We start from the raw sequence: 26,831 nt of genomic DNA on the forward strand, positions 1-26,831 counted from the left end.
GTAGCTATAGTTTCTGCTTTGTTCTGTATGCCCACTTTCTAGCAACAAAACTCTTTTTTCTTAGAAGAATTTTTTTAAAAAGGGGGGGGTTATTAGTTCATTCCAGGAGGTAATTGAAATACTTGCATATTTGGTCCTCATGAACTTTGTTGGGACCATTAGTTTGGGGGTTTTAACTTAATCCTGGAACTTCATGTCTCCAAGTACAAGAATCAAGTTGCATTTATTTATTTATTTATTTTTAAAATTTATTTATTTTTTTTTTTTAAATTTATTTTTGGCTGTGTTGGGTCTTCGTTTCTGTGCGAGGGCTTTCTCTAGTTGCGGCAAGCGGGGGCCAATCTTCATTGCGGTGCGCGGGCCTCTCACTATCGCGGCCTCTCTTGTTGGCAGAGCACAGGCTCCAGACGCGCAGGCTCAGTAGCTGTGGCTCACGGGCCCAGTTGCCCTGAGGCATATGGGATCTTCCCAGACCAGGGCTCGAACCCGTGTCCCCTGCATTGGCAGGCAGATTCTCAACCACTGCGCCACCAGGGAAGCCCCCGCATTTATTTTTTTTAAAAATTGTTTTTATGTTTGTAACAACATTAATGCATATATACTAAGTCTGGTTTACAACAGGGCTTACATTTTGATATAATTGTAATGCTGTTTGGAGGGCAGGTTTACATTTATTTGTTTGTGAGAGTGACTGTACAAAGAAATGAAGAGTTGTACTTAAGAATTATTCTCTTGCTTCTGTTCATCCCAATATTGGGCCTTGATTATTAGTTTTCATTTCAGTGTTAATAATTTATGTGAATTCAGTTGTTTCTTTAGTACCTAGACATTGTAAATTGCACTTGTTTTAGTATCCTTGTATGAGCTGCTTTTCATGAGCCAATTTAAAAAATATTTTATTATGAAAATTTTTAAACAGACCTTAATGTTGAAGTAATTTTATAGAGACCATTCATATAGCTACTAGCTTGATGCTATCGAAGACTTTACAGAAATTTGCTTCATCACATATGTATTCCTCTGTCTATCTCTCTATCCATGTTCATGAGTTTATTTTAAAATGAGGTAAATATTTAAAACCAAGGAACTGTTGGATACCTGGCAAATTATCAAGTTTCCTAACAGATGCTTATAGGTTATAGGAAGTAGCCCCATTGTGCATATTCTAAGGAAGATTACATTTACTATATGACTATCCTCTGGCCTATAGTTCTGCCATACAGCCTACTTCCCAAGAGAGTATTAAAATTGTTTCTTAAAAAAAACAAACAAAAAAAAATCTGTTTCTTATCAGCAAGTCTTTTTAGACCAGTTGCTTAGCATGGGAATTGCTAGGTGCTTCTAGGTCTTTGTGTGCATATTTTTGATTTAATAATCCAAAGCCTATACAACAGCACCTTCAGTCCAGGTCTGCTTCAAGTTCTGTATATTGTTAGAATTCTTGGGTAACTGGTAAAGAAGATCATACTTTTCACATCTTCTCTAGGTGTCCTGGTTCAGAGGCATTTCATCTAAGTTGCATTGGGTACTTAAGAGAGGGAACTTGATTGTCTTAAGATTCTTAAAGCGCTTAATGTGTTTTTTTCTTGCTTTTATGACAGTTGAACATTTTGCAAATGGGTCAATAGGATAATAATAATTTATGTGATTGACAGTTTTATTCTTTTAAATCTGTTTTCTTATAAACAAGATTTAAAATTTTTAATATTTCCTAGGAACTAAAAAACAATAAAACTACAGATATTAAAAGACCTACGATAGTTTTATAGAAAGGTAATACTCAGTTTCTCCCAATGGTAATAACATCTTGCAAAACTGTAGTGCAGTATCACAACCCTGATACTGACATCAATATAGTCGATTCAAAACAGATCCATTACTGCAAGGATCCCTCATGTTGCCCTTTTATAGCCAAACTTCCTTCCCTTCCGCACCAGCCTCTCCTTAACCCCTAGAATCCACTAATCTGTTCCCCCTTTTTATGGTTTTGTCATTTCAAGAATGTTGTATAAATGAACTCATACAGTCTTTTTAGGATTGGCTTTTTTCACTTGCATCGTTTTTTGGAGATTCATACAGATTATTGGGTATATCAGTAGTTTGTTCCTTTTTGTGACTGACTGCTGTTTTATAGGATGCATATACCACAGTGAGTTTACTCTCCCAATGAAGGACATCTGGGTTGTTTCCAGTTTTTGGAATTACAAATAAAGTTGATATAAACATTCATGCACAAGTGAAAAAAGTAATATGCCCTAATTATCACATTTTTGTATTTTCATTATAATGACCTTATTTGTCAAAAGTTGTAACCTTTTGTAATAAGTTATGCACTTTATGAAAATTCATTGTGCTGTATACTTTGGGGTACATTTCTGTATGTTATACTTTAATAAAACATTTTACTTAAAAGTAATATATTTTCCCCCCTCTGGGGTTTACTTAGGTTGGATTCAGATGCCGAGGACATAGTACTTCCTCAGAAAGAAGACAGAATTTGCAAAAGAGACAAGATAATAAGCAGTTAAACCCCAGTCAATGTCATAGAGGCGACCCAAATTCCGAGTCTTTATATTTTGAGGTATTTTTTCAAACTGTGTATTGTTATAGCAAATGTTGCCATTAAGAAATTAATTTTTCTTACATTATGATAAGTACTTTTTATGTCTTAACATGTGACTGCAAGTAGATTGTAAGTTACTTAGATGTATTTGTCTTGTCATTTTTGTCTTGGTTATATATAGTTAGTCTAACGTTAACTTTATTAATGTTTATTTTTATAAGTTTTTGTCATGAGTATTCATTTTGAGGTAACATATGGAGGTAGAACTTAATTTTATGTGGACTTCACCTAGTTTGAAACTTTCTCCCTAACTTTCATTATCTTTGTTGAATCTATTTGTTAAGTTTTTCAAATTTGAATAGTTCAATCTAGTTAATTTGTGCTGCTAGCCAGGGGAGTCTTGAAGAAGGAAGATAAAAGGCTCTTTTACTTTTTCTAATAGGCAGACAGTTTATATTCTAATTGCAATGTTTCTATTATTTATTCATCTAACTGGTGCTCATTGGAGGGCTGTTGTATGTTTAAAGTTAGGTGCTCTGCATGATACATTAAGGTGAATAAGCACACTACCCTTAGGGAGGTTGCTGTGTAATAGAGGAATGTAGACATGTACACACCTGATACTTCTCGGGTGTGGTTGAAGTTGAAAGGAGAAATAAGTACCTCTGGATTTGAGGCAGGATAGGGATAACATTTGGAATAAGTTTTAAAGAATGAGTAGAATTTGATTGTGTCAATATGGTGAACAACATCCCAGGTAACTCATTTTTGTTATGTAGTTTCTATAAAATGAGTTAATAGATGGAGTTTAAATATGCTTGAGGCCAGAGGCTTCAGATGAATAATATGTTAGATAAGCTTAGTAATTGACCTAAAGGACTTGAGGGTACAGCTCAAGTAGTGTATCAAGAACAGTACATGTGGCAGATTTTTTATTTGCACTTAATCATATGATTGGTTCCATACTTATATTTAGTTAAAAATACTGGATATAAGTTTCGGTGTAAAAGAGGATATTGGTTAAGAAATTACTTTGAATAGGGAATTTATTTTTATTTTTTAACTTTTAATTTTATTGACTGGTGTATGTAGTAATGGGACAGGGAATATATTAATGAAATTCATATTAAGCCATTTGTTTAAAATCTTTTCAAAATTATGTGAAATGTGATAAAATCCTTTTTGAATTTCTTTTTATTTACTTACCCACCTTAGGGTAGAATTATTAATAAAAATGGAATAGTAGATGCAGAAATCCAAAGGATGGACACATGTGGATGTATCCCCATCCTTGAATAATTAAATTAGCTATGTTTTAGCATGTGAGAAATGAGATTTCCTTTTTAAGACTGACTTTAAATAGTTTAATATTGAGTTAAAAAATTACTTCCCTATCATTTCATTACTCTTAAGCATTATAAATGTTGTTCTTAAGAGTTTATTGCTTTGAGCTCTGTTTTTACTTGAAATGTGGAACTATTTCAGGATGAAGATGGATTTCGAGAACTAAATGAGAATGGAAGTGCTAAAGATGAGAATATTCAACAGAAACTTTCTTCAAAAGTAGTAAGTGACTCTTCTAAAAAAGATAAGCAAAATATTTGAACATCTTTGGAGCTATGGCAATGTTGAAAAGAAATATTACAGCTAAGTATAAAGACTTGTAGGGCAGCATGGTATAGAAGAAGCACTGTATTTAGTACTGATCTTTAGTATTTCTTTTCAGCATAGCCAGAACAGAGACACTGTCCTTTGAAATCCATAGTTCCATTACAGACAAGGAAATACCATTAATTAAATGACATCATAAAACATATAGTCCATGCTAAAATTTCCCCAGTTGTTGCAAAACTTTACCTTGGAGTTATTTTGTTTTCAGTCCAGGATCCAGACAATTATCACCTATTGCATTTTGCTGTTTTGTCTCTATTATTTTCCAGTCTCCCAGTCTAGAATGATCCCACCATCTCACTCTGTTCTTTATGTAATTGAATCTTTTGAAGAGTCTAGTCCAGTTATACTGTAGAACATCTCACATTCTAGATTGTCTTTCCTTACGATTAGACTTTTATGGAATCACTAACAAATGTTTTTCTCTGGTTATCACAGTTGGATGATTTACCTGAGAACTCACCAATCAATATAGTTCAGACACCAATTCCCATTACAACCTCAGTTCCTAAACGTGCAAAAAGTCAAAAGAAGAAAGCTTTAGCAGCAGCCCTTGCCACAGCTCAAGAATATTCAGAAATAAGTATGGAGCAAAAAAAACTACAGGTATGTATTCATTTTTATGAACAAATATGGTAGTTTATTTGGTAGGTTTTGGGGGATGGATGGAAGAGTGACAAATATAATTATCTTAAATTGTCACATTTTCATGCTAAAATGAAAAATAAATGTTTTCATGTTTACTTTGCAGGAAGCTTTATCAAAGGCAGCTGGGAAAAAGAATAAAACACCTGTACAACTAGATTTGGGGGACATGTTAGCAGCTCTGGAAAAACAACAACAAGCCATGAAAGCGCGGCAAATTACTAATACCAGACCTCTGTCATATACAGGTGATATCATTAATCCTAGCAATTTGCTATTTGGCTTTGGTAATATATTTTGGAAATTGTTAATCTAAATTATATATACCTACAAAAATCCAGAGTCTGATAACTCAGCAGCTTCTCTCCTGCCACCCTAGTAGCCCTCATCAAACTACAGTGTAGTAGCCTCCTAACTATTACCTACCTTTTATTCCCCCTAACCCCCAGTCTATCTTAAAAGGAGCACTCTTTTTCAACTATAAGTTCAAAATCCTCTAGTAGCTCGTCATCTCACTTGGAGCGAAGCCAGGGTCCTAAGTCATATCTTAGCTGATCCTGTTACCTTTTTGCCCTCATCAGCATTCTCCCCTGGCACTCACTGCTCTAGCCACGTTAGAACAGCCCCCTTGCTGTTCCACAGACACATCCAACACGCTCCAAGCTCAGTGTCCTTGTGCTTGCTCTTTCCTTTACCTGGAACTCTTTTCCCTCAGGCATCAGTATAGTTTGTTCCATCAGGTCCTCCAGGTCTCTGTTCAAATGTCGGTTGGTATATGTTATGAACCAACCAAATTTTTCTCTTCTTCAAAGGTATCAATAAGAATCACAAGTAATTTGGCCCTATAACTGTTAAATTATCCAATTTAAAACCAAATGGGAAACATAGGCGTTTTAATCAAATTTTGTGTGTATGTGTGAGAGAGAGAGAGAGAAAGGGAGACAGGGAGGGACAGAGAGGGAGAGAAGTGGGGGGAGGGAGGGCGAGGAGGGGAGGGAGGGAGAGAGAATATGAGCTGGCTTTCTGCTGAAACAGTAATTTATATTTTAAGAAACCTCGTCAGAGTTAGAGCTCAGCACCTTTGACATGCTCCCTCATTTCTTTTAATAGTCTTTGTTTTTAGAGGATGAGGAATAAGATAAAGGAAAGGGAAAGGCACCAACAAAAAGCACTGATGTTGAGAGGAAGAATGGAATTTTCTCTTTCCTCTGCTCCTATGTAAAGGGTCTACTGTTTTTAAACAAAAATATAAGTAACAGTTTATAACTTTAATCATGTGTGCAAAATGTTTAAACCTATAGCTAGTTACCATCTGGTATGAACGTTAGCTTTGATTAACTGTTAGTAAAAATAATATTGAGTGCATACTAAGCTTTAGAGTTGCATGCTGTTGAGATGAGGAAAGTGGCAGTAACATCTCACTAAGAGTAAAGGACTCTAGGGAGTGGAACTGAGAGTTAGCAGTGTTCCAGAGGCAGTGTGGTCTAGTGGCTGCATGCAGGGGCTTTGGAGTTGTGCTGCGTCTTGAATCCTGTTCTTCCATGTTTTTCCTTGGCGAGTTATTTAATCTTCCTGTGCTTCAGTTTCCTTACATTAAAATGGAGATAATACAGTACCTGCTTCTGGATTGCTTTGAGGATTGAATGAGATGATACATGTAAAATGCTTAGAAGAGCGTCTGGGTTACATTCACTCAATAAAGGTTAGCCAGTTATTTTGGGAAAGAGATTGTTAGCCTGTGATAACTTCAAGTGGCTTATTATTACAACTTTGATTTGTTTAGCACATTAATGTATACAGATGTAAGTATCTACGTGCAAAGTGTGGTGTCAAGAACTGTGGAATTACAGATATGATTAAGATATACCTGTGGTCAAGGAGTTTATAATCTAGTCTGAGAGAAAGACGTACCCACATAACTAATAAAAAGCAGTGCCTTAGGAAAGATACCAGCAAAGTTTTATGAACTTATAGAAGAAAGAGTGATTTATGTCAACAGGGATGTATGTTACAAATGCCTTCATATATGATAGCATTTGGACTGGGCTTTAAAGGGGGAGTAAGATTCTTGACAGATAGAAGTGAGATTAATCTCTAATCTATCACCAATGTTTAAATTGGGAAGTGTTGATTACAAAGAAGTCAGCTTTCTTGGGAAGTCCAAAAGAGGGATGGGACTATGGCAGAGATGTAAAAGGATTTTAAGGAATTAATAGGGTTTTTTAATTGATGGAATGTGGAAACAGGTCAAAGATGACTCCAAACTCTCTGACTTGGAGGACTGTGGTGGGGGTTAGGTATATGATGATACCAAACAGGATAAGGATCACGGAAGAAGAATTTTCTTGGGAAGAACAGACTCTGGCCCTGTTGTATTTGAAATGCTAGTTAGGGAGATCCTGGTGGTTCCTATTTAATGCAGAGTTAGGTATGTGCAGTTCAGGTTACAGGTCAGTGAATTTCAAATAGAGATGATTGTTGTAGCTGTGGAAATACATAAGATTGTCAGGGGAAAGAAAAATTAGGAAAAAGATGTTCAGGGATACAGCCTTGTAGAATGCTCAGAGTTAAAAGACAGAAGGAAGAAGAACCAGAAAAACAGGTTTGAGAAAGAGTGAGAAAAATAGAATGTAATGTCACAAAAGGTGAGGATAGAATTTTGAGGAAGAGGATGTGGTCTTTGGTAACAAATGCTGAAAAAAACTAGAATAGAGCAAAGAATCAGTGTTAGATTTGGCAGTTGCAAGGTTTTATGTGATCTTGGCAATAGCAGTTTCAAGAGAGTGGGTAGGGCAGAGGCCAGATTATAATGATTTGGGAAGTAATGAGGAAGGAAACGGGAATGATGGTTTCTTAGAAGCCAGTCAAGAGAGAGGTTTTGTTAGTTTGCCTGTTTTTTCTTCCTTCTATATAGAGGAGATTTTTGAACTTCTTTTGGGGAGTTAGGGAAAAGAGTCAGGGGTCAAGTCAAGGAGGAACTTGAAAGATGCAAGGGGAAAGTAATAGAGCAAAATCCTTGAGGAATTAATCCTGAGATGGGATTATGAGAAGAGGTGGTTGGTAAGCCTTCGGTGGGAGTAAGGATGCCTGCTGCCTCCTCTCAGGTGGCTTAGAAGTTTATATTGGAAAGCATCTTCTCAAGGAAGTAGCAAGAAAGCTTTTCTGCTAGAGTGAGAGAATTGAGATTAGAGGCTAGGTCTGCTGAAGGATGGGTGGTATCCACGGGAGAATGAGGGTAACGATCAATCAGGCATAAAAGAATTGCTGAATAGTACTGAGAGTGCAGCTGAGAGGGGAATATCATTCTTTAATGACAGGCTGAAATGAGGAGAGGAGTGATAGACTGCTTATCTTATGTAAGGGTCAGTTTTAGATTCATTAGGAATAAGGAGAGGTGCAGAGTTTTGAAATTCCAGAGGTAGAATGGTTCTTTGGAGCTGTATCTGAGGGACATTGCACGGCCACATACTGCTCCTGCTATATGACGTCTGTTTTCCACAAGAAGAGGATGTTGTTGTTCTTATAGGTTTATTATTAGAAATGTTGAAAATATGTGGAGTTGGCCATAGTAGTAAAACTAATGTTCTTGTTTGTTTTTAGTGGTCACTGCAGCTTCTTTTCACACTAAAGACTCTACTAACAGAAAACCCTTAACCAAAGGTCAGCCCTGTTTGACATCCTTTAATTCTTTGGACATTACTTCCTCTAAAGCAAAAAAAGGAAAAGAAAAGGAAATTGCAAAACTAAAACGGCCCACAGCACTTAAAAAGGTAAACCAAAACCTGGGGATATTTATTTTACAGTATAAAAAAGGGTTTAAATCGTTTTGCAAAAGTAGTTGTGGCATTTTGGCCAACAGATTATTGTGAAAAGTTCTTAGACATGCCTCTTTATGATGACTAGTTAATTTAAGATTGGGGATCTCAGCATCATGACTATCTTTCTGTGTTGACCAAGGCCCTGGGGAATCAGTTCTATCAGTTTAAAAAAAACCGTTAAACATTTAAGTATCCAAAAACTTTAGACCCTAGGTATCAGAAGCCTGGGATTCTAGTACTAACTTCAGTACTTATTGTGTAGTTTTAGCAAACCTTTCTTATCCTCATCTTCTTTATCTATAAGTTGGGTATAATATCTGCTCTGTTTAACTCAGTATTGTTATTAGGAGGAGCGAATGAGATGATCTATGACCAAATAAATCTAACGTAACTATGTGACCTGGTTTCCAAAGGTTTAATTTTATCCATTTTGGGGGAAACCCTAGTTTGTCTACTAGGATTTAAAGACCGAAGCAGATGTGGTTTGATAGCTGTAGTATTATATTGCTGTCCTTTATTTTGGATATAGTACTTCCTTCAACTACAGTGCCTAAAATTACATTTACCTTTTTGCCAGTCAGTTTCTACATAGCCAACCAAAATCCTTACATCCATTTTTTAAGTGAACACTACTATTCCTATGTAATAGTGACCATTTTAATCATTCAGTACATACTTAAAGAGTAATTAGTAATTAAAGACTGGTAATGACTTTTAGGTTATTTTGAAAGAAAGAGAGGAAAAGAAGGGCCGTTTAACTGTGGACCACAATCTTTTGGGATCTGAGGAACCAATAGAAATGCACTTAGATTTTATTGATGATTTGCCGCAGGAGATTGTTTCCCAAGAAGGTAAGATCACCTCTTTCCCCCTTCTTCTCATAAAATGGTCCGAAGTATTTTAATTAGTAGGTAACAACACATCACTAGTTATTCTCCTAAATATGCTCCATATTTTATCTAAATTTTTTAATTTTTGAGAGTGGTTTCTTTTGAAGATGCTTCTGTAGGGAGATATTTAAAGGGCGGGGAGGCAGGTGTTACATAGTAGGTCTATGGCATTTTTGAAGCTTAACTCCTGAATTTGTTGTAAACCCTCATAATTATGATCTTACCAATGCATCCTCTGTAACTGTCACAGTTCCTTTCATCTTGCCTTCTTTTATATCTAGAACACAATTGACTTTCTTTGCAGGACTACAGTTGACCCTTGAACAAGGCAGGTTTGAACTGCACAGGTCCACTTGTACACAGATATTTCTCAATAGTAAATACTGCAGTGCTACTCAGCCATGGTTGGTTGAATCCACAGATGGTGGAGGAACCGCGATACAGAGGGCGGACTATAAATTATATGAGGTTTAAATCCCCATGTTGTACGAGGGTCACCTGTATATTTTATTGAATTGCTTTTGTTGATTTTCTTCCTGGCTTTTGTGGCATAATTGCAAAGCTTGTTGTAGCGCAGAGGCCAGTTGGTCAGTAAGATTCAGTCCCATACAGTGGGTGCCAGCACGTGATTCCAGTTGGGACCTCAGCGAAACTGCAGATGCCTTCTAAAATTTATACTACTGTGGAAGAACGATTTTAAGAGAAACCTGACTAGGTCCCTATTTCTACTGGTATTTATTCTTCAACTTCTGGCAATACATTTAAATCTGATTTACACATAGATTTAGTAGTGGTGTTCCCTTGTGTTTAGAAAAATGAGTTTACTTCTTCTAAGAATTGTTCCAATATGTTTGGTTAGCGTTCCCCTTCACTCTCAGTTAAGTATCATTGCCTTTGTATTTAGGTGTATCTGTTTATGCATTCCTTCAACAAGTGTGTGTTGAACATCCATCATATGTACTTTAGTAAGTGGGGTACGGATGGGAAGGTCAGGAAATGTCATGAAGATACATAGTGGACTGGCCCTGTTACAAAAAGCTTACAATCCAGTAGAGAGATAAGATATATGTGTAACTTTGCAAATTAATGGACTGGACAAATGCTAACTCCTTTCCTGAGTTTTAGAGCCGTTCAGAAAAGAAGCAGTGACTAAAGGTGGCAGTTGAGTCAACAGGTGGCGTCTGCAAACGTGGCTGCCTGAGCACAGGAGCAAAGACCAAATGAAAGAGAAGCTGGGGCAGTGCCAGGAGAATTGGGAGTGGTGTGGAGAGAATGAGTGAGGTAGAATTCATCGTTGCCAGCAGCAATGGGAATTTTTAGACAGTTAAAAAACTTATTTCTAAGAAATAGGTGGAAAAATAGAGATGAAGGAGATGGGTAATATGATCTGGAAAGAGTGCAGAAGCGGATACGTCTTTTGTTCTTCAATTTAGATCCCCTGGGAATACATGTTTTGGATAACGTGGCCTTCTTGCAACTCCTCTGTGGAGACTTGTAGGCTATGCTTGATGTTTTTCAGAGTATATTTTAAGACATAATAGGAAAATTTGATTTTTGTAGTATATGAGAAATGTTTGTGATACGAACAATGCCCAACTTGGTAGCTTCTGGAGAATTTGGAAGTGATAACAAAAGATAACTGCCATTCTAAATTATGTTGATCAGTATAGAGCTTTTCAGCATTCAAAATTTCTAAATTATTTTCCCTCACCCCACGTCTCCACAGATGCTGGACTGAGCATGCCCAGTGATGCATCCCTCTCTCCAGCAAGTCAGAACTCTCCGTACTGTATGACACCTGTGTCACAAGGCTCTCCGGCTAGTTCTGGGATAGGCAGTCCAATGGCATCTTCGACAATAACCAAAATCCACAGCAAAAGATTTAGAGAGTAAGTTTTAGTCTCATTATTGAGGTTGAATAGTTTAAGTATCTTGACTGTAGTTCTGAATATAATATTGTCATTTTTTTCTTGGTGGGTTGAACAGACAGAATACCAAAGATCTTTAAGTTCTTTCAGATTTTGTTTAACAACAGGTTTTATTATATGGAAAGTATTTGCCTTCCGTCAGCTGTCAGTGTTCATGTAAAAGTGATTTGACAGTAAATACATTCTTTTTATATCAGCTAGTGTTTATACCCATGAAATTTGGCCTCTTACAGCTTATGTATTATATAAAATGTCATACTGTGACATTTTTCCTCTCCAAATGCTTTTGCTTTTTTGTTTATATTATGGGCCCTTCAAAAAAAACCTCTCTAACCAATTAATAACAAGTTTCTAAGATCCTACTACATGTAGTGAACCTGTTACATAAACCTATTTGTTTTTAAGCATATATTTCTAAGTTTGAAAATGCCCATCTGTGAATAACCTTGAACTGACAGTTATTGCTGTGAAGGATTTTAGAATGTAAACATTTGTGTAGATGAATTAATTTTACCTTTGAAATTAAGTTTACCTATGAAAGAATCCCAGGGTGAAAGTAAAATATGTGTGAATCCAAACCACATTGGTTTGTTCTGTTCCTTTACATTATTGTTTTTGAGCAAATACTTATCGCCTAGGTTTGGGAAGTTAATTAAATATCACAGATGTGTGACAAAGGAAATACTTGGAGAATAAAATCTTACATATGTGTGAAATAAACAGCTTGGAAGAAAAGCAGAGTGAAGAAAATTGCATTTTTGATGTTTTATTCTTCAATTGCATTCTTTAATTTTGTATACTGTATGATAACCTTTCCTCAGTCTGTCCAGTTATATCTTCTGTTCTGATGTCATACTTGCATTTATTTAAACACTTTTCACATAAACATTAAAAATATTTCCAAAGCAGAACATTTTTTTTCACTAAAGAAAGGCAGGCCTAGATTTTCCCACCATATAATGTATCAGTAATTTAGAAGTGGTAATTTGCTGGCCCGGCATTCCTAGATCAGAAATTTTACCAATTATCCTTGTTAAGTACCTGCTTATGGTAGAGATAGATTATAGATGAAAGCTAGCAAAGTGGAATATATAAGGAGTTTACTTAAACTAGAATGACTTTCTTATCCTTGAAATTAAGTACTATAGTGGCCTCACACTACTTGCTTTCTGTGTTTTGCGTTATAGCCACATATGATCTCACAAAGAGCCTCATTCAGTTGCTTTGCCTGATACAAAGCCATGTGACTTTTACCTCAAGACCTCTTTGGTTTTGGCTTCAATTTAATTACTGAATTCATCCTCTGTAACCATAGATTTTCAGAGGTAGAGGGACCATTGAGGCTGTCATCCATAACTCTTTATTTTTATGGTTGAGGAAGCCAGTGCCGGAGACTGTGATTTATCCAAGCATGGAGGATGAATGGTTGGTATTAGGGCATTCAGTTAGCTTTTATGAAATTAATTTGTTTCTTATTAGAAGCATCTTTAGTATTCATTGGAATGAAATAACTTTATACATTAGCTCCTTACCAAAAACATTATACCTGTTTATTTAATAGCAGGCTAACATTTGATGTATATCCTTAGGAATTTAATAACTGGGTGTTTGATTAGTACTTCCCCGAGGTTAATCTATCCTTTACATAAAAGCCGATCTGTTGTAATTCAGGAAAACTCTTCTGTTTTTCTAATTGAAGGATTTAGGAGATTTTTAAAGACTTGATTTTTTAATGAAAACCTGTTACTGGATGTATTTTTTTCCTAAAATAATTTTATAATTACCTACTTTTGGTTTCCTTTACAGGTACTGTAATCAGGTTCTTTGTAAAGAGATTGATGAATGTGTGACTCTTCTTCTTCAAGAGCTTGTCAGCTTCCAGGAACGCATCTACCAAAAGGATCCTGTAAGAGCAAAAGCGAGGAGACGGCTGGTCATGGGTCTAAGAGAGGTTACGAAACATATGAAGTTAAACAAGATCAAATGTGTTATAATTTCTCCAAATTGTGAAAAAATCCAGTCCAAAGGTATGAACATTTTACTTTTGAAGTGTTTTGATATTTATGTGGTATAATTGTAGAATATGCAGTGAATTTTAAAGTGGAAGCTGTATGTCTTCTTTAGCAGAGTTTAGGTATAAAACATAATATTGAACATGAGGAAAGAAAATGAAATGTTTCAGCACCTGAGGCAGAGTAATAAAATTGAGATCAGATTGTAAAGAAAATCCCCATTTATGAACACTAGTGAAGGATTTAGTTGGGGCCAACCAAGTGTCCCCTGTGTTGTGATCAGAGTGGGAACTACTAAGCGGGCATTTCTTTACCTCTGCAAATATATTCTACTTTTTTTTTTAACATCTTTATTGGAGTATAATTGCTTTACAATGATGTGTTAGTTTCTGCTTTATAACAAAGTGAATCAGTTACACATATACATATATCCCCATATCTCTTCCCTCTTGTGTCTCCCTCCCACCCCTCTAGGTGGTCACAAAGCACCGAGCTGATCTCCCTGTGCTATGCGGCTGCTTCCCACTAGCTATTTTACATTTGGTAGTGTATATATGTCCATGCCACTCTCTCACTTCGTCCCAGCTTACCCTTCCCCATCCCTGTGTCCTCAAGTCCAGTCTCTATGTCTGCGTCTTTATTCCTGTCCTGCCCCTAGGTTCTTCAGAACCATTTTTTGTTTTTTGGGGTTTTTTTACATTCTATATATATATGTGTTAGCATACGGTATTTGTTTTTCTCTTTCTGACTTACTTTACTCTGTATGCCAGACTCTAGGTCCATCCACATCACTACAAATAACTCAATTTCGTTTCTTTTTATGGCTGAGTAATATGCTATTGTATATATGTGCCACATTGTCTTTATCCATTCATCTGTCGGCGGACACTTAGGTTGCTTCCGTGTCCTGGGTATTGTAAATAGAGCTTCAATGAACACTGTGGTACATGACTCTTTTTGAGTTATGGTTTTCTCTGGGTATATGCTCAATAGTGGGATTGCTGGATCATATGGTAATTCTATTTTTACTTTTTTAAGGAACCTCCATACTGTTCTCCATAGTGGCTGTATCAATTTACATTCCCACCAACAGTGCAAGAGGGTTCCCTTTTCTCCACACCCTCTCCAGCATTTATTGTTTGTAGATTTTTTGATGATGGCCATACTGACTGGTATGAGGTGATACCTCATTGTAGTTTTGATTTGCATTTCTCTAATGATTAGTGATGTTGAGCATCCTTTCATGTTTGTTGGCAATCTGTATGTCTTTGGAGAAATGTCTGTTTAGGTCTTCTGCCCATTTTTGTATTGGGTTGTTTGATTTTTTTTGATATTGACCTGCATGAGCTGCTTGTAAATTTTGGAGATTAATCCTTTGTCAGTTGCTTCATTTGCAAATATTATCTCCCATTCTGAGGGTTGTGTTTTCATCTTGTTTGTGGTTTCCTTTGCTGTGCAAAAGCTTTTAAGTTTCAGTAGGTCCCATTTGTTTATTTTTGTTTTTATTTCCATTACTCTAGATGGTGGGTCAAAAAGGATCTTGCTGTGATTTATATCATAGAGTGTTCTGCCTATGTTTTCCTCCAAGAGTTTTATAGCGTCTGGCCTTAAATTTAGGTCTTTTATCCATTTTGAGTTTATTTTTGTGTATGGTGTTAGGGAGTGTTCTAATTTCATACTTTCACATATAGCTAGCTGTCCAGTTTTCCCAGCACCACTTATTGAAGAGGCTGTCTTTTCTCCATTGTATATTCTTGCCTCCTTTATCAAAGATAAGGTGACCATATGTGCATGGGTTTATCACTGGGCTTTCTATCCTGTTCCACTGATCTATATTTCTGTTTTTGTGCCAGTACCATACTATCTTGATTACTGTAGCTTTGTAGTATAGTCTGACGTCCGGGAGCCTGATTCCTGCAGCTCCGTTTTCCTTTCTCAAGATTGCTTTGGCTATTCGGGGTCTTTTGTGTTTCCATACAAATTGTGAAATTTTTTGTTCTAGTTCTGTGAAAAATGCCATTGGTAGTTTGATAGGGATTGCACTGAATCCGTAGGTTGCTTTCGGTAGTATAGTCATTTTCACAATGTTGATTCTTCCAATCCAAGAACATGGTATATCTCTCCATCTGTTTATATCATCTTTACTTTCTTTCATCAGTATCTTATAGTTTTCTGCATACAGGTCTTTTGTCTCCTTAGGTAGGTTTATTCCTAGGTGTTTTATTCTTTTTGTTGCAATGGTAAATGGGAGTGTTTCTTTAATTTCTCTCTCAGATTTTTTATCATTAGTGTATAGGAATGCAAGAGATTTCTGTGCATTACTTTTGTATACTGCTACTTTACCAAGTTCACTGATTAGCTCTAGTAGTTTTCTGGTAGCATCTTTAGGATTCTGTATGTATAGTATCATGTCATTTGTGAACAGTGACAGCTTTACTTCTTCTTTTCCAATGTGGATTCCTTTTATTTCTTTTTCTTCTCTGATTGCTGTGGCTAAAACTTCCAAAACTCTGTTGAATAATAATGGTGAGAGTGGGCAACCTTGTCTTGTTCCTGATCTTAGAAGAAATGGTTTCAGTTTTTCACCATTGAGAATGATGTTGGCTGTGGGTTTGTCATATATGGCCTTTATTATGTTGAGGTAAGTTCCCTCTGTGCCTACTTTCTGGAGAGTTTTTATCATAAATGGGTGTTGAATTTTGTCGAAAGCTTTTTCTGCATCTATTGAGATGATCATATGGTTTTTCTCCTTCAATTAATATGGTGTATCACATTAATCGATTTGCATATATTGAAGAATCCTTGCATTCCTGAGATAAACCCCACATGATCATGGTGTATGATCCTTTTAATGTGCTGTTGGATTCTGTTTGCTAGTATTTTGTTGAGGATTTTTGCGTCTGTGTTCATCGGTGATATTGGCCTGTAATTTTCTTTCTTTGTGACATCTTTGTCTGGTTTTGGTGTCAGATTGATGGTGGCCTCATAGAATGAGTTTGGGAGTGTTCCTCCCTCTGCTATATTTTGGAAGAGTTCTAGAAGCATAGCTGTTAGCCCTTCTCTAAATGTTTGATAGAATTCACCTGTGAAGCCATCTGGTCCTGGGCTTTTGTTTGTTGGAAGATTTTTAATCACAGTTTCAATTTCAGTGCTTGTGATTGGTCTGTATATGTTTTCTATTTCTTCCTGGTCAGCTCAGAAGGTTGTGCTTTTCTAAGAATTTGTCCATTTCTTCCAGATTGTCCATTTTATTGGCATATAGTTGCTTGTAGTAAACTCTCATAATCCGTTGTATTTCTGCAGTGTCAGTTGTTACTTCTCCTTCTTCATTTCTCATTCTATTGATCTGAGTCTTTTCTGTTTTTTTTTTTTGATGAATCTGGCTAACGGTTTATCAATTTTGTTTATCTTCTCAAAGAACCACCTCTTAGTTTTATTGATATTTTCTATTCTTTCCTTCATTTCTTTTTCATTTATTTCTGATCTGATCTTTATGATTTCTTTCTTTCTGCTAACTTTGAGAGTTTTTTGTTCTTCTTTCTCTAATTGCTTTTGGTGTAAGGTTAGGTTGTTTATTTGAGATGTTTCTTGTTTCTTGAGGTAGGATTGTATTGCTATAAACTTCCCTCTTAGAACTGCTTTTGCTGCATCCTGTAGGTTTTGGGTCGTCATGTTTTCATTGTCATTTGTTTCTAGGTGTTTTTTGATTTCCTCTTTGATTTCTTCAGTGATCTCTTGTTTATTAAGTAGTGTATTGTTTAACCTCCATGTGTTTGTATTTTTTTACAGACTTTTTCCTGTAATTGATATCTAGTCTCATAGCGTTGTGGTCGGAAAAGATACTTGATATGATTTCAGTTTTCTTAAATTTATCAAGGCTTGATTTGTGGCCCAAGATAGGATCTATCCTGGAGAATGTTCCATGAGCACTTGAGAAGAAAGTGTATTCTCTTGTTTTTGGAGGGAATGTCGTATAAATATCAATTAAGTCTGTCTTGTTTAATGTATCATTTAAAGCCTGTGTTTCCTTATTTCATTTTGGATGGTCTGTCAATTGGTGAAAGTGGGCTGTTAAAGTCCCCTACTGTGATTGTGTTACTGTCGATTTCCCCTTTTATGGCTGTTAGCATTTGCCTTATGTATTGAGGTGCCCCTATGTTGGGTGCATAAATAGTTACAATTGTTATATCTTCTTCTTGGATTGATCCCTTGATCATTATGTAGTGTCCTTCTTTGTCTCTTGTAATAGTCTTTATTTCGAAGTCTATTTTGTCTGATATGATATGTCTATTTTGTCTGATATGAGAAAAAGAAAGCTACTCCAGCTTTCTTTCGATTTCCATTTGCATGGAATATCTTTTTTCCATCTCCTCACTTTCAGTCTGTATGTGTTCCTAGGTCTGAAGTGGGTCTCTTGTAGACAGCATGTATACGGGTCTTGGTTTTTGTATCCATTCAGCCAGTCTGTGTCTTTTGGTTGGAGCATTTGGTTGGAGTATTTAATCCATTTACATTTTTTTTTAAATTTTATTTATTTATTTTTGGCTGTGTTGGGTCTTCGTTTCTGTGCGAGGGCTTTCTCTAATTGCGGCAAGCGGGGGCCACTCTTCATCGCGGTGCGCGGGCCTCTCACTATCGCGGCCTCTCTTGTTGCGGAGCACAGGCTCCAGACGCGCAGGCTCAGTAGTTGTGGCGCACGGGCCTAGTTGCTCCGCGGCATGTGGGATCTTCCCAGACCAGGGCTCGAACCCGTGTCCCCTGCATTGGCAGGCAGATTCTCAACCACTGCGCCACCAGGGAAGCCCAATCCATTTACATTTAAGTAAATGATTGGAGCATTTAATCCATTTACATTTAAGGTAGTTATCGATATGTATGTTCCTATTACCATTTTCTTAATTGTTTTGGGTTTGTTATTGTAGGTGTTTTCCTTTCCTTGTGTTTCCTGCCTAGAGAAGTTCCTTTAGCATTTGTTGTAAAGCTGGTTTGGTGGTGCTTTACCAAAGCAAAGAATTTGGTGAATTCTCTTAGCTTTTGCTTGTCTGTAAAGGTTTTAATTTCTCTGTCGTATCTGAATGAGATCTGTCCCCAGTGGCTGAGGTTGGTTCAGTGTGTTTTGTAAGCTTCCTGGTGGAGGGGACTGGTGCCTGTGTTCTGGTGGATGAGGCTGGATCTTGTCTTTCTGGTGGGCGGGACCAAGTCCGGTGGTGTGTTTTGGGGTGTCTGTGACCTTATTATGATTTTAGGCAGCCTCTCTGCTAATGGGTGGTGTTGTGTTCCTGTTTTGCTAGTTTTTTGGCATAGGGTGTCCAGCACTGTAGCTTACTGGTCATTGAGTGGAGCTGGGTCGTAGCGTTGAGATGGAGATCTCTGGGAGAGCTTTTGCCGTGTGATGTTACATGGAGCCAGGAGGTCTGTGGTGGACCAATGTCCTGAACTTGGCTCTCCCACCTCAGAGGCACAGGCCTGACACCTGGCTGGAGCACCAAGACCCTGTTGACCACACAGCTCAGAAGAAAAGGGAGAAAAAAAAGAAAGAAAGAAAGAAAATAAAATAAAGTTATTAAAATAAAAAGTAAGTGTTAAAAATAAGAAAAATTAAAAAGTAATAAAAAAAAGAAAAGAGACAAGAGACCAACCAAACGAAAAAACAAATCCACCAATGATAACAAGCGTTAGAAACTATACTGAAAAAAAAAAGACAGACAAAACTCTAGGACAAATGGTAAAAGCAAAGCTATACAGACCAAATCACACAAAGAAGCATATACATACACACTCACAAAAAGAGAAAAATGAAAAATATATATATATTGTTGTTCCCAAAGTCTACTACCAAAATTTTGGGATGATTCGTTGTCTATTCAGATATTCCAGAGATGCAGGGTACATTGAGTTGATTGTGGAGATTGAATCCTCTGCTCCTGAGGCTGTTGGGAGAAATTTCCCTTTCTCTTCTTTGTTCATACAGCTCCCGGGGTTCAGCTTTGGATTTGGCCCCACCTCTGTGTGTAGGTCACCTGAGGACGTCTGTTCCTGCCCAGACAGGACAGGGTTAAAGTAGCAGCTGATTCGGGGGCTCTGCCTCACTGAGGCCCGGAATAGGGAGGGGTACGGAATGCAGGGCGAGCCTGTGCTGGCAGAGGCCGGCGTGTCGTTGCAACAGCCTGAGGTGTGCCGTGTGTTCTCCTGGGGAAGTTGTCCCTGGATCACGGGACCCTGGCAGTGGTGGGCTGCACAGGCTCCCGGGAGGGGAGGCGTGGTTAGTGACCTGTGCTTGCACACAGGCTTCTTGGTGGCGGCAGTAGCAGCCTTAGCGTCTCATGCCCGTCTCTGGGGTCTGTGCTGATAGCCGTGGCTCGTGCCTGTCTCTGGAGCTCCTTTAAGCGGTGCCCTTAATCCCCTCTCCTCACACACCCCGAAATAATGGTCTCTTGACTCTTAGGCAGTTCCACACTTTTTCCTGGACTCCCTCCTGGCTAGCTGTGGTGCACTAGCCCCCTTCAGGCCGTGTTCATGCAGCCAACCCCAGACCTCTCCCTGGGATCTGACCTCCGAAGCCCGAGCCTCAGCTCCCAGCCCCCGCCCGCCCCGGCGGGTGAGCAGACAAGCCTCTCAGGCTGGTGAGAGCTGGTCGGCAGCGATCCTCTATGTGGGAGTCTCTCCGCTTTGCCCTCCGCACCCCTGTTGCTGCGCTCTCCTCCGTGGCTCTGAAATTTCTCCCCCACCACCCCCCGTCTCCGCCAGTGAAGGGGCTTCCTAGTGTGTGGAAATTTCTCCTCCTTCACAGCTCCCTCCCAGTGGTGCAGGTCCCGTCCCTATTCTTTGTCTCTGTTTTTTCTTTTTTCTTTTGCGCTACCCAGGTTTGTGGGGAGTTTCTTGCCTTTTGGGAAGTCTGACGTCTTCTGCCAGCGTTCAGTGGGTGTTCTGTAGGAGTTGTTCTCCATATAGGTGTATTTCTGATGTATCTGTGGGGAGGAAGATGATCTCCACTTCTCACTCCTCCGCCATCTTGAAGGTCTCCTCCGGTGCACCCTCCCCCCCAGCTCTTCAGGCAGGCCTAGAGCAGGGGCAGTAGCCCCGCAAAGGAGCAACTAAAAAACCCAGCAGTGGCGACCCGGCAGCTGGTTCCCGGAGGTGCTACCGCGTAGCCTGATGGCTTATTTCTGGCCTATTCTACTTTAAAATTTTTGCATTATCCTCCTCTGATGGCTCTTTTCTCTTTAAAAAATTAGGAAAAAGGTACAGTTCTCCTTTTTGGTCTTTGACTGTGGACAGGAGTCAAGTGTAGGCCAAAACATATGTCTCATTATAGACCCTAGGTTATGTAGGCCCACACAAACATAGTACCATGTTTTGATTCTGAAGCCAAGGTCATTACGAGTGGTCTTTTAAAAATCCAGTTAATAATTTCCACTGTCGATAAAAAGGATAGGTTCTGCTAACCAACTTCTTTTGAACGTGTTCCTTAGTGATCGTGCTACTTTTGAATAAGCTGAATGCCTTCCCTGCTTCTCTAGATAAATGAGAGATAAATATCCTCTTTTATGAAGAGGATATGGATTTATGTGATCATGGTTTGTGGCATTCTTAATAATAAATGGCCCTACTTTCTAATCATCCTAGAAAGTTTACAAATCAATTATTCTAAAAATAAAGAAATTATTTTGGTAAACATTTCTATCTTCTAATTGATGTATGGTTGACAGTTCCAAACCATAATTATTTTGAATGAGCCTGAGAACATTTGGGCTGTGTGACTTTATGATATCAATCAAAATTTTTTTAAAAAATGTTTCTATTTTAGGAAGAAATATTCACAATCTAATTTTGAAGGTCTACTTTCCATTGTCCACTTATAACTGTAATTATTTGCCACTATACTTAAAACAATATCAAAATCAATTTCCAGTACTGAACACTTGGGCACTGAATTGGTCGTTAGAGGGGTATATTTTAAATACATTAAACAACATAATTAATGCTCCTCAAAGAAACACTTTCAAATAATTTTCCTTTTACTATTGGGGCATTCTGATCTTGCCAGAGAGACAAAAATAATTACTTCCATTGTATGAAAGAGAGAAGTTGAAAGACTCTCTCAAACTATGTAGTAATTAATAACAGTACCTAAACATCTCCTATAAATCCCAAATTCCAGATCAGTTCTTACATAATGGTTATGATATATGCATTTTTACCATAGTTCATTGAGTTTTTCCAATTGGGAAATCAAACTCTCCTGTCTCATTTAATATAAGCCAACATGATTGTAGAAACAATATGACAGCAATGACTAATGTCAGAAATGAAAATGGGTTCTCTAGACAGTTATCCTACCCTATTTCAGAAAAAAAAAATGTAATTTGTAATTTTTGTATCCTAAAATTACTGTTCAGGATAGAACATGGTGATTGTATGATGCAGCAATATTTTATATTCCACTAAGAAAGAAAAATTCTATCAATACAAAGATTCCATTGATTGTAAAATGCTACCCTAGTTCAGAGTTGTTAGTATGTGGAAAAAATTTTGCATCTTAAAATCAGTTAAATACAATATTAAAAAAAGAAAAAAGATACAGGTCTCTGCCCCTGTTTATGGTGGAGATGTGTCTCTCAGAAACCAGCAGTAACAGAGGCTTGTGTATTATGTTGTGCACCGTTATTTGTCCTTTTTCATGGAGGGGCCACTTCAGGTGATTGGAGTAGACAGAGGCATCAAGTAGCAGTAGCAGGCAGAGGGGAGAAATACCAGTAAAAACAGTAATGTATAATCGGTCTTATTCCATGTGATAGGTTGCTTACTTGAGCTGAGAGATTAGATAAAGGAATCAGCCACTATTAACAATTTTAATTAATTTTAAAAAACAAAAAAATGTTTATTATATTGAAATTTGACTCCTGCTGTGCTAGTCCCTGTGGAGAAACAAAAATAACTGGCATTAAAGGAATATAGTATTTAACTGGGAGAAAGAAAATACATACATAATATCCAAATATAGTACAAATTCAGATAGGAAAATGTGGTGAACAGCCTAAGTGCCACAAGCATTCATGGACTCCTTTGCTGGTGTGTTTTATGCTGTCGGGTACTAAAATAGCTCCATTTAGGAAATAACTAAAAACTTCTATACATGTTGATTTCTCAGGTGGCCTGGATGAGGCTCTCTATAATGTTATAGCCATGGCACGGGAACAAGAAATTCCTTTTGTGTTTGCCCTTGGAAGAAAAGCTCTAGGACGCTGTGTGAACAAGCTGGTTCCTGTTAGTGTGGTAGGAATCTTCAACTACTTTGGTGCTGAGGTAAGACTTAGAAGACGCAGTCCCTCACTGCCCACCCCCCATAGTACATCTTCTTTGGACATGTGCCATTGTTATGTTTGAGCATTTGGAGAAGTGATATGATGACTCTCCAGGAATGAGTGGAAAATTCTTTAGTATTACGTTTCCTTTTTTAGTGTTGAAAACATTTGCGTAAGTCAGTCCTCTAACATTGTGAAAAGATTTTAGCTCGTATTTCTGCTACAGTGATTTTTTTTTTCTGGGTTCAGATATGTAGTACTTGACAATATGTGTAACTGCTGGGTAAAGGTATCCAATATTGTACAAAGTAAAACAAATTTCTTTAGTCTATATGTTGGGTATATTTTATGCTGCTAGGAGTCAAGAGAGAAAAGAATCCTTTATTTGGAGAGGATTTTCCTTTGAAAATGAATTCCTAAACCAGTTGAGAGAATAATTCTACACCCATGATATTTGTCTTCCTCTCATAGTCGGCTAATACAAACTTTGCCCATAGGAGCTGATATATGATAAAGTAAATGTTATTTATTTAGAGTAATGCTTATTAACTGATAACATTTTAAGATTGGTGGGGTTTTTTTGAGCGTGTGGGGTTCTTTTTAGAACATCATTTGACTTTACTGTGGTTTTTACATTGAAATGTTTTCAGTTATACTTGTTTTAAATTGTATGTATACAATCTGTGCATACAATAAGACTGTTTTTTATGAAGTTGATTCTAAAGTATTTTGTGACACAACTGATGGACCGTTTTCCCTCTTCTCAGCCATACTATTTGTGTATATTTAAGTGTCTATCTTTCCTGTGCAGTCACCATATTTGAATACCCCCATCCCCCTATCCATTCAGTTTCTCTCCCACTACCCATTAAATTATCTGTCTACACACCTACTGTCTACGATCATGTAATTAATATTTGTCCTGCCATTAACAGCCCATGCTTTTCTCAGTTATAGATATCACACTGGTTTGTCATAGTTAATGTGTTTCTTCATATAAGTGTGAATTCCTCAAGGGTAGGACCCTTGTCTTTTTTTTTTTTTTGAAATCTTTATTGGAGTATAATTAATTTACAGTGGTGTGTTAGTTTCTGTTTTATAACAAAGGGAATCAGTTTTTATCTCCTCCCTCTTGCGTCTCCCTCCCACCCTCCCTATCCCACCCCTCTAGGTGGTCACAAAGCACTGAGCTGATATCCCTGTGCTATGCGGCTGCTTCCCACTAGCTATCTATTTTACATTTGGTAGAATATATAAGTACATGCCACTCTCTCACTTCGTCCCAGCTTACCCTTCCCCCTCCCCATGTCCTCAAGTCCATTCTGTACGTCTGCGTCTTTATTCCTGTCCTACCCCTAGGTTCTTCATAAAATTTTTTGTTTTTTAGATTCCATATATATGTGTTAGCATACTGTATTTATATTTCTCTTTCTGACTTACTTTACTCTGTATGCCAGACTCTAGGTCCATCCACCTCACTACAAATAACTCAGTTTCGTTTCTTTTTATGGCTGAGTAATATTCCATTGTATATATGTGCCACATCTTCTTTATCCATTCATCTATTGATGGACACTTAGGTTGCTTCCATGTCCTGGCTATTGTAAATAGAGCTGCAGTGAACATTGTGGTACATGACTCTTTTTGAATTATGGTTTTCTCAGGGTATATGCCCAGTAGTGGGATTGCTGGGTCATATGGTAGTTCTATTTTTAGTTTTTTAAGGAACCTCCATACTGTCTCCATAGTGGCTCTGTCAATTTACATTCCCACCAACAGTGCAGGAGGGTTCCCTTTTCTCCACACCCTCTCCAGCATTTATTGTTTGTAGATTTTTTGGTGATGGCCATTCTGACTGGTGTGAGGTGATACCTCATTATAGTTTAGATTTGCATTTCTCTAATGATTAGTGATGTTGAACATCCTTTCATGTTTGTTGGCAATCTGTATGTCTTTGGAGAAATGTCTATTTAGGTCTTCTGCCCATTTTTGGATTGGGTTGTTTTTTTGATATTAAGCTGCATGAGCTGCTTGTAAATTTTGGAGATTAATCCTTTGTCAGTTGCTTCGTTTGCAAATATTATCTCCCATTCTGAGGGTTGTGTTTTCATCTTGTTTATGGTGTCCTTTGCTGTGCAAAAGCTTTTAAGTTTCAGTAGGTCCCATTTGTTTATTTTTGTTTTTACTTCCATTACTCTAGACGGTGGGTCAAAAAGGATCTTGCTGTGATTTATATCATAGAGTGTTCTGCCTATGTTTTCCTCCAAGAGTTTTATAGTGTCTGGCCTTAAATTTAGGTCTTTTATCCATTTTGAGTTTATATTTGTGTATGGTGTTAGGGAGTGTTCTAATTTCATACTTTTACATATAGCTAGCTGTCCAGTTTTCCCAGCACCACTTATTGAAGAGGCTGTCTTTTCTCCATTGTATATTCTTGCCTTTTTTATCAAAGATAACGTGACCATATGTGCATGGGTTTATCACTGGGCTTTCTATCCTGTTCCACTGATCTATATTTCTGTTTTTGTGCCAGTACCATACTGTCTTGATTACTGTAGCTTTGTAGTATAGTCTGACGTCCGGGAGCCTGATTCCTGCAGCTCCGTTTTCCTTTCTCAAGATTGCTTTGGCTATTCGGGGTCTTTTGTGTTTCCATACAAATTGTGAAATTTTTTGTTCTAGTTCTGTGAAAAATGCCATTGGTAGTTTGATAGGGATTGCACTGAATCCGTAGGTTGCTTTCGGTAGTATAGTCATTTTCACAATGTTGATTCTTCCAATCCAAGAACATGGTATATCTCTCCATCTGTTTGTGTCATCTTTAATTTCTTTCATCAGTATCTTATAGTTTTCTGCATACAGGTCTTTTGTCTCCTTAGGTAGGTTTATTCCTAGGTGTTTTATTCTTTTTGTTGCAATAGTAAATGGGAGTGTTTCCTTAATTTCTCTTTCAGATTTTTCATCATTAGTGTATAGGAATGCCAGAGATTCCTGTGCATTAATTTTGTATCCTGCTACTTTACCAAATTCATTGATTAGCTCTAGTAGTTTTCTGGTAGCATCTTTAGGATTCTGTATGTATAGTATCATGTCATCTGCAGACAGTGACAGTTTTACTTCTTCTTTTCCAATTTGGATACCTTTTATTTCTTTTTCTTCTCTGAGTGTTGTGGCTAAAACTTCCAAAACTATGTTGAATAATAGTGGTGAGAGTGGACAACCTTGTCTTGTTCTTGATCTTAGTGGAAATGGTTTCAGTTTTTCACCATTGAGAGTGATGTTGGCTGTGGGTTTGTCATATGTGGCCTTTATTATGTTGAGGTAAGTTCCCTTTATGCTTACTCTCTGGAGGGTTTTTATCACAAACGGGTGTTGAATTTTGTCGAAAGCTTTTTCTGCATCTATTGAGATGTTCATATGGTTTTTCTCCTTCAATTTGTTAATATCGTTTATCACATTGATTGATTTGCATATATTGAAGAATCCTTGCATTCCTGGGATAAACCCCACATGATCATGGTGTATGGTCCTTTTAATGTGCTGTTGGATTCTGTTTGCTAGTGTTTTGTTGAGGATTTTTGTATCTGTGTTCATCGGTGATATTGGCCTGTAGTTTTCTTACTTTGTGACATCTTTGTCTGGTTTTGGTATCAGGTTGGTGGTGGCCTCGTAGAATGAGTTGGGGAGTGTTCCTCCCTCTGCTATACTTTGGAAGAGTTTGAGAAGGATAGGTGTTAGCTTTCTGTAAATGTTTGATAGAATTCACCTGTGAAGCCATCTGGTCCTGGGCTTTTGTTTGTTGGAAGATTTTTAATCACAGTTTCAATTTCAGTGCTTGTGATTGATCTGTATATATTTTCTGTTTCTTCCTGGTCAGTCTCAGAAGTTTGTGCTTTTCTAAGAATTTGTCCATTTCTTCCAGATTGTCCATTTTATTGGCATATATTTGCTTGCAGTAATCTTTCAAGATCCTTTGTATTTCTGCAGTATCAGTTGTTA

General features: G+C 37.4%; 1 protein-coding gene across 4 annotated transcripts in view; it reads left to right on the plus strand.

Moving 5' to 3' along the window:
- Window positions 1-26,831, plus strand: part of SECISBP2L (SECIS binding protein 2 like) — a 61,573-nt gene that overhangs the window by 21,226 nt on the left and 13,516 nt on the right. For 2 of the 4 annotated variants that reach the window (XM_007170437.2, XM_007170438.3), the window contains exons 8-16: window positions 2,447-2,581; window positions 4,049-4,129; window positions 4,673-4,840; window positions 4,986-5,127; window positions 8,480-8,649; window positions 9,416-9,548; window positions 11,314-11,476; window positions 13,322-13,542; window positions 22,679-22,833. In XM_007170437.2, the coding sequence (XP_007170499.2) occupies window positions 2,447-2,581; window positions 4,049-4,129; window positions 4,673-4,840; window positions 4,986-5,127; window positions 8,480-8,649; window positions 9,416-9,548; window positions 11,314-11,476; window positions 13,322-13,542; window positions 22,679-22,833 (1,368 nt within the window). The remainder of the gene's footprint in view (window positions 1-2,446; window positions 2,582-4,048; window positions 4,130-4,672; window positions 4,841-4,985; window positions 5,128-8,479; window positions 8,650-9,415; window positions 9,549-11,313; window positions 11,477-13,321; window positions 13,543-22,678; window positions 22,834-26,831) is intronic. The other 2 variants (XM_007170439.2, XM_007170440.2) reach the window with 1 other exon arrangement.

This window comes from Balaenoptera acutorostrata, chromosome 3, assembly GCF_949987535.1.
Source record: "Balaenoptera acutorostrata chromosome 3, mBalAcu1.1, whole genome shotgun sequence".
Taxonomy (NCBI): Eukaryota; Metazoa; Chordata; class Mammalia; order Artiodactyla; family Balaenopteridae; genus Balaenoptera; species Balaenoptera acutorostrata.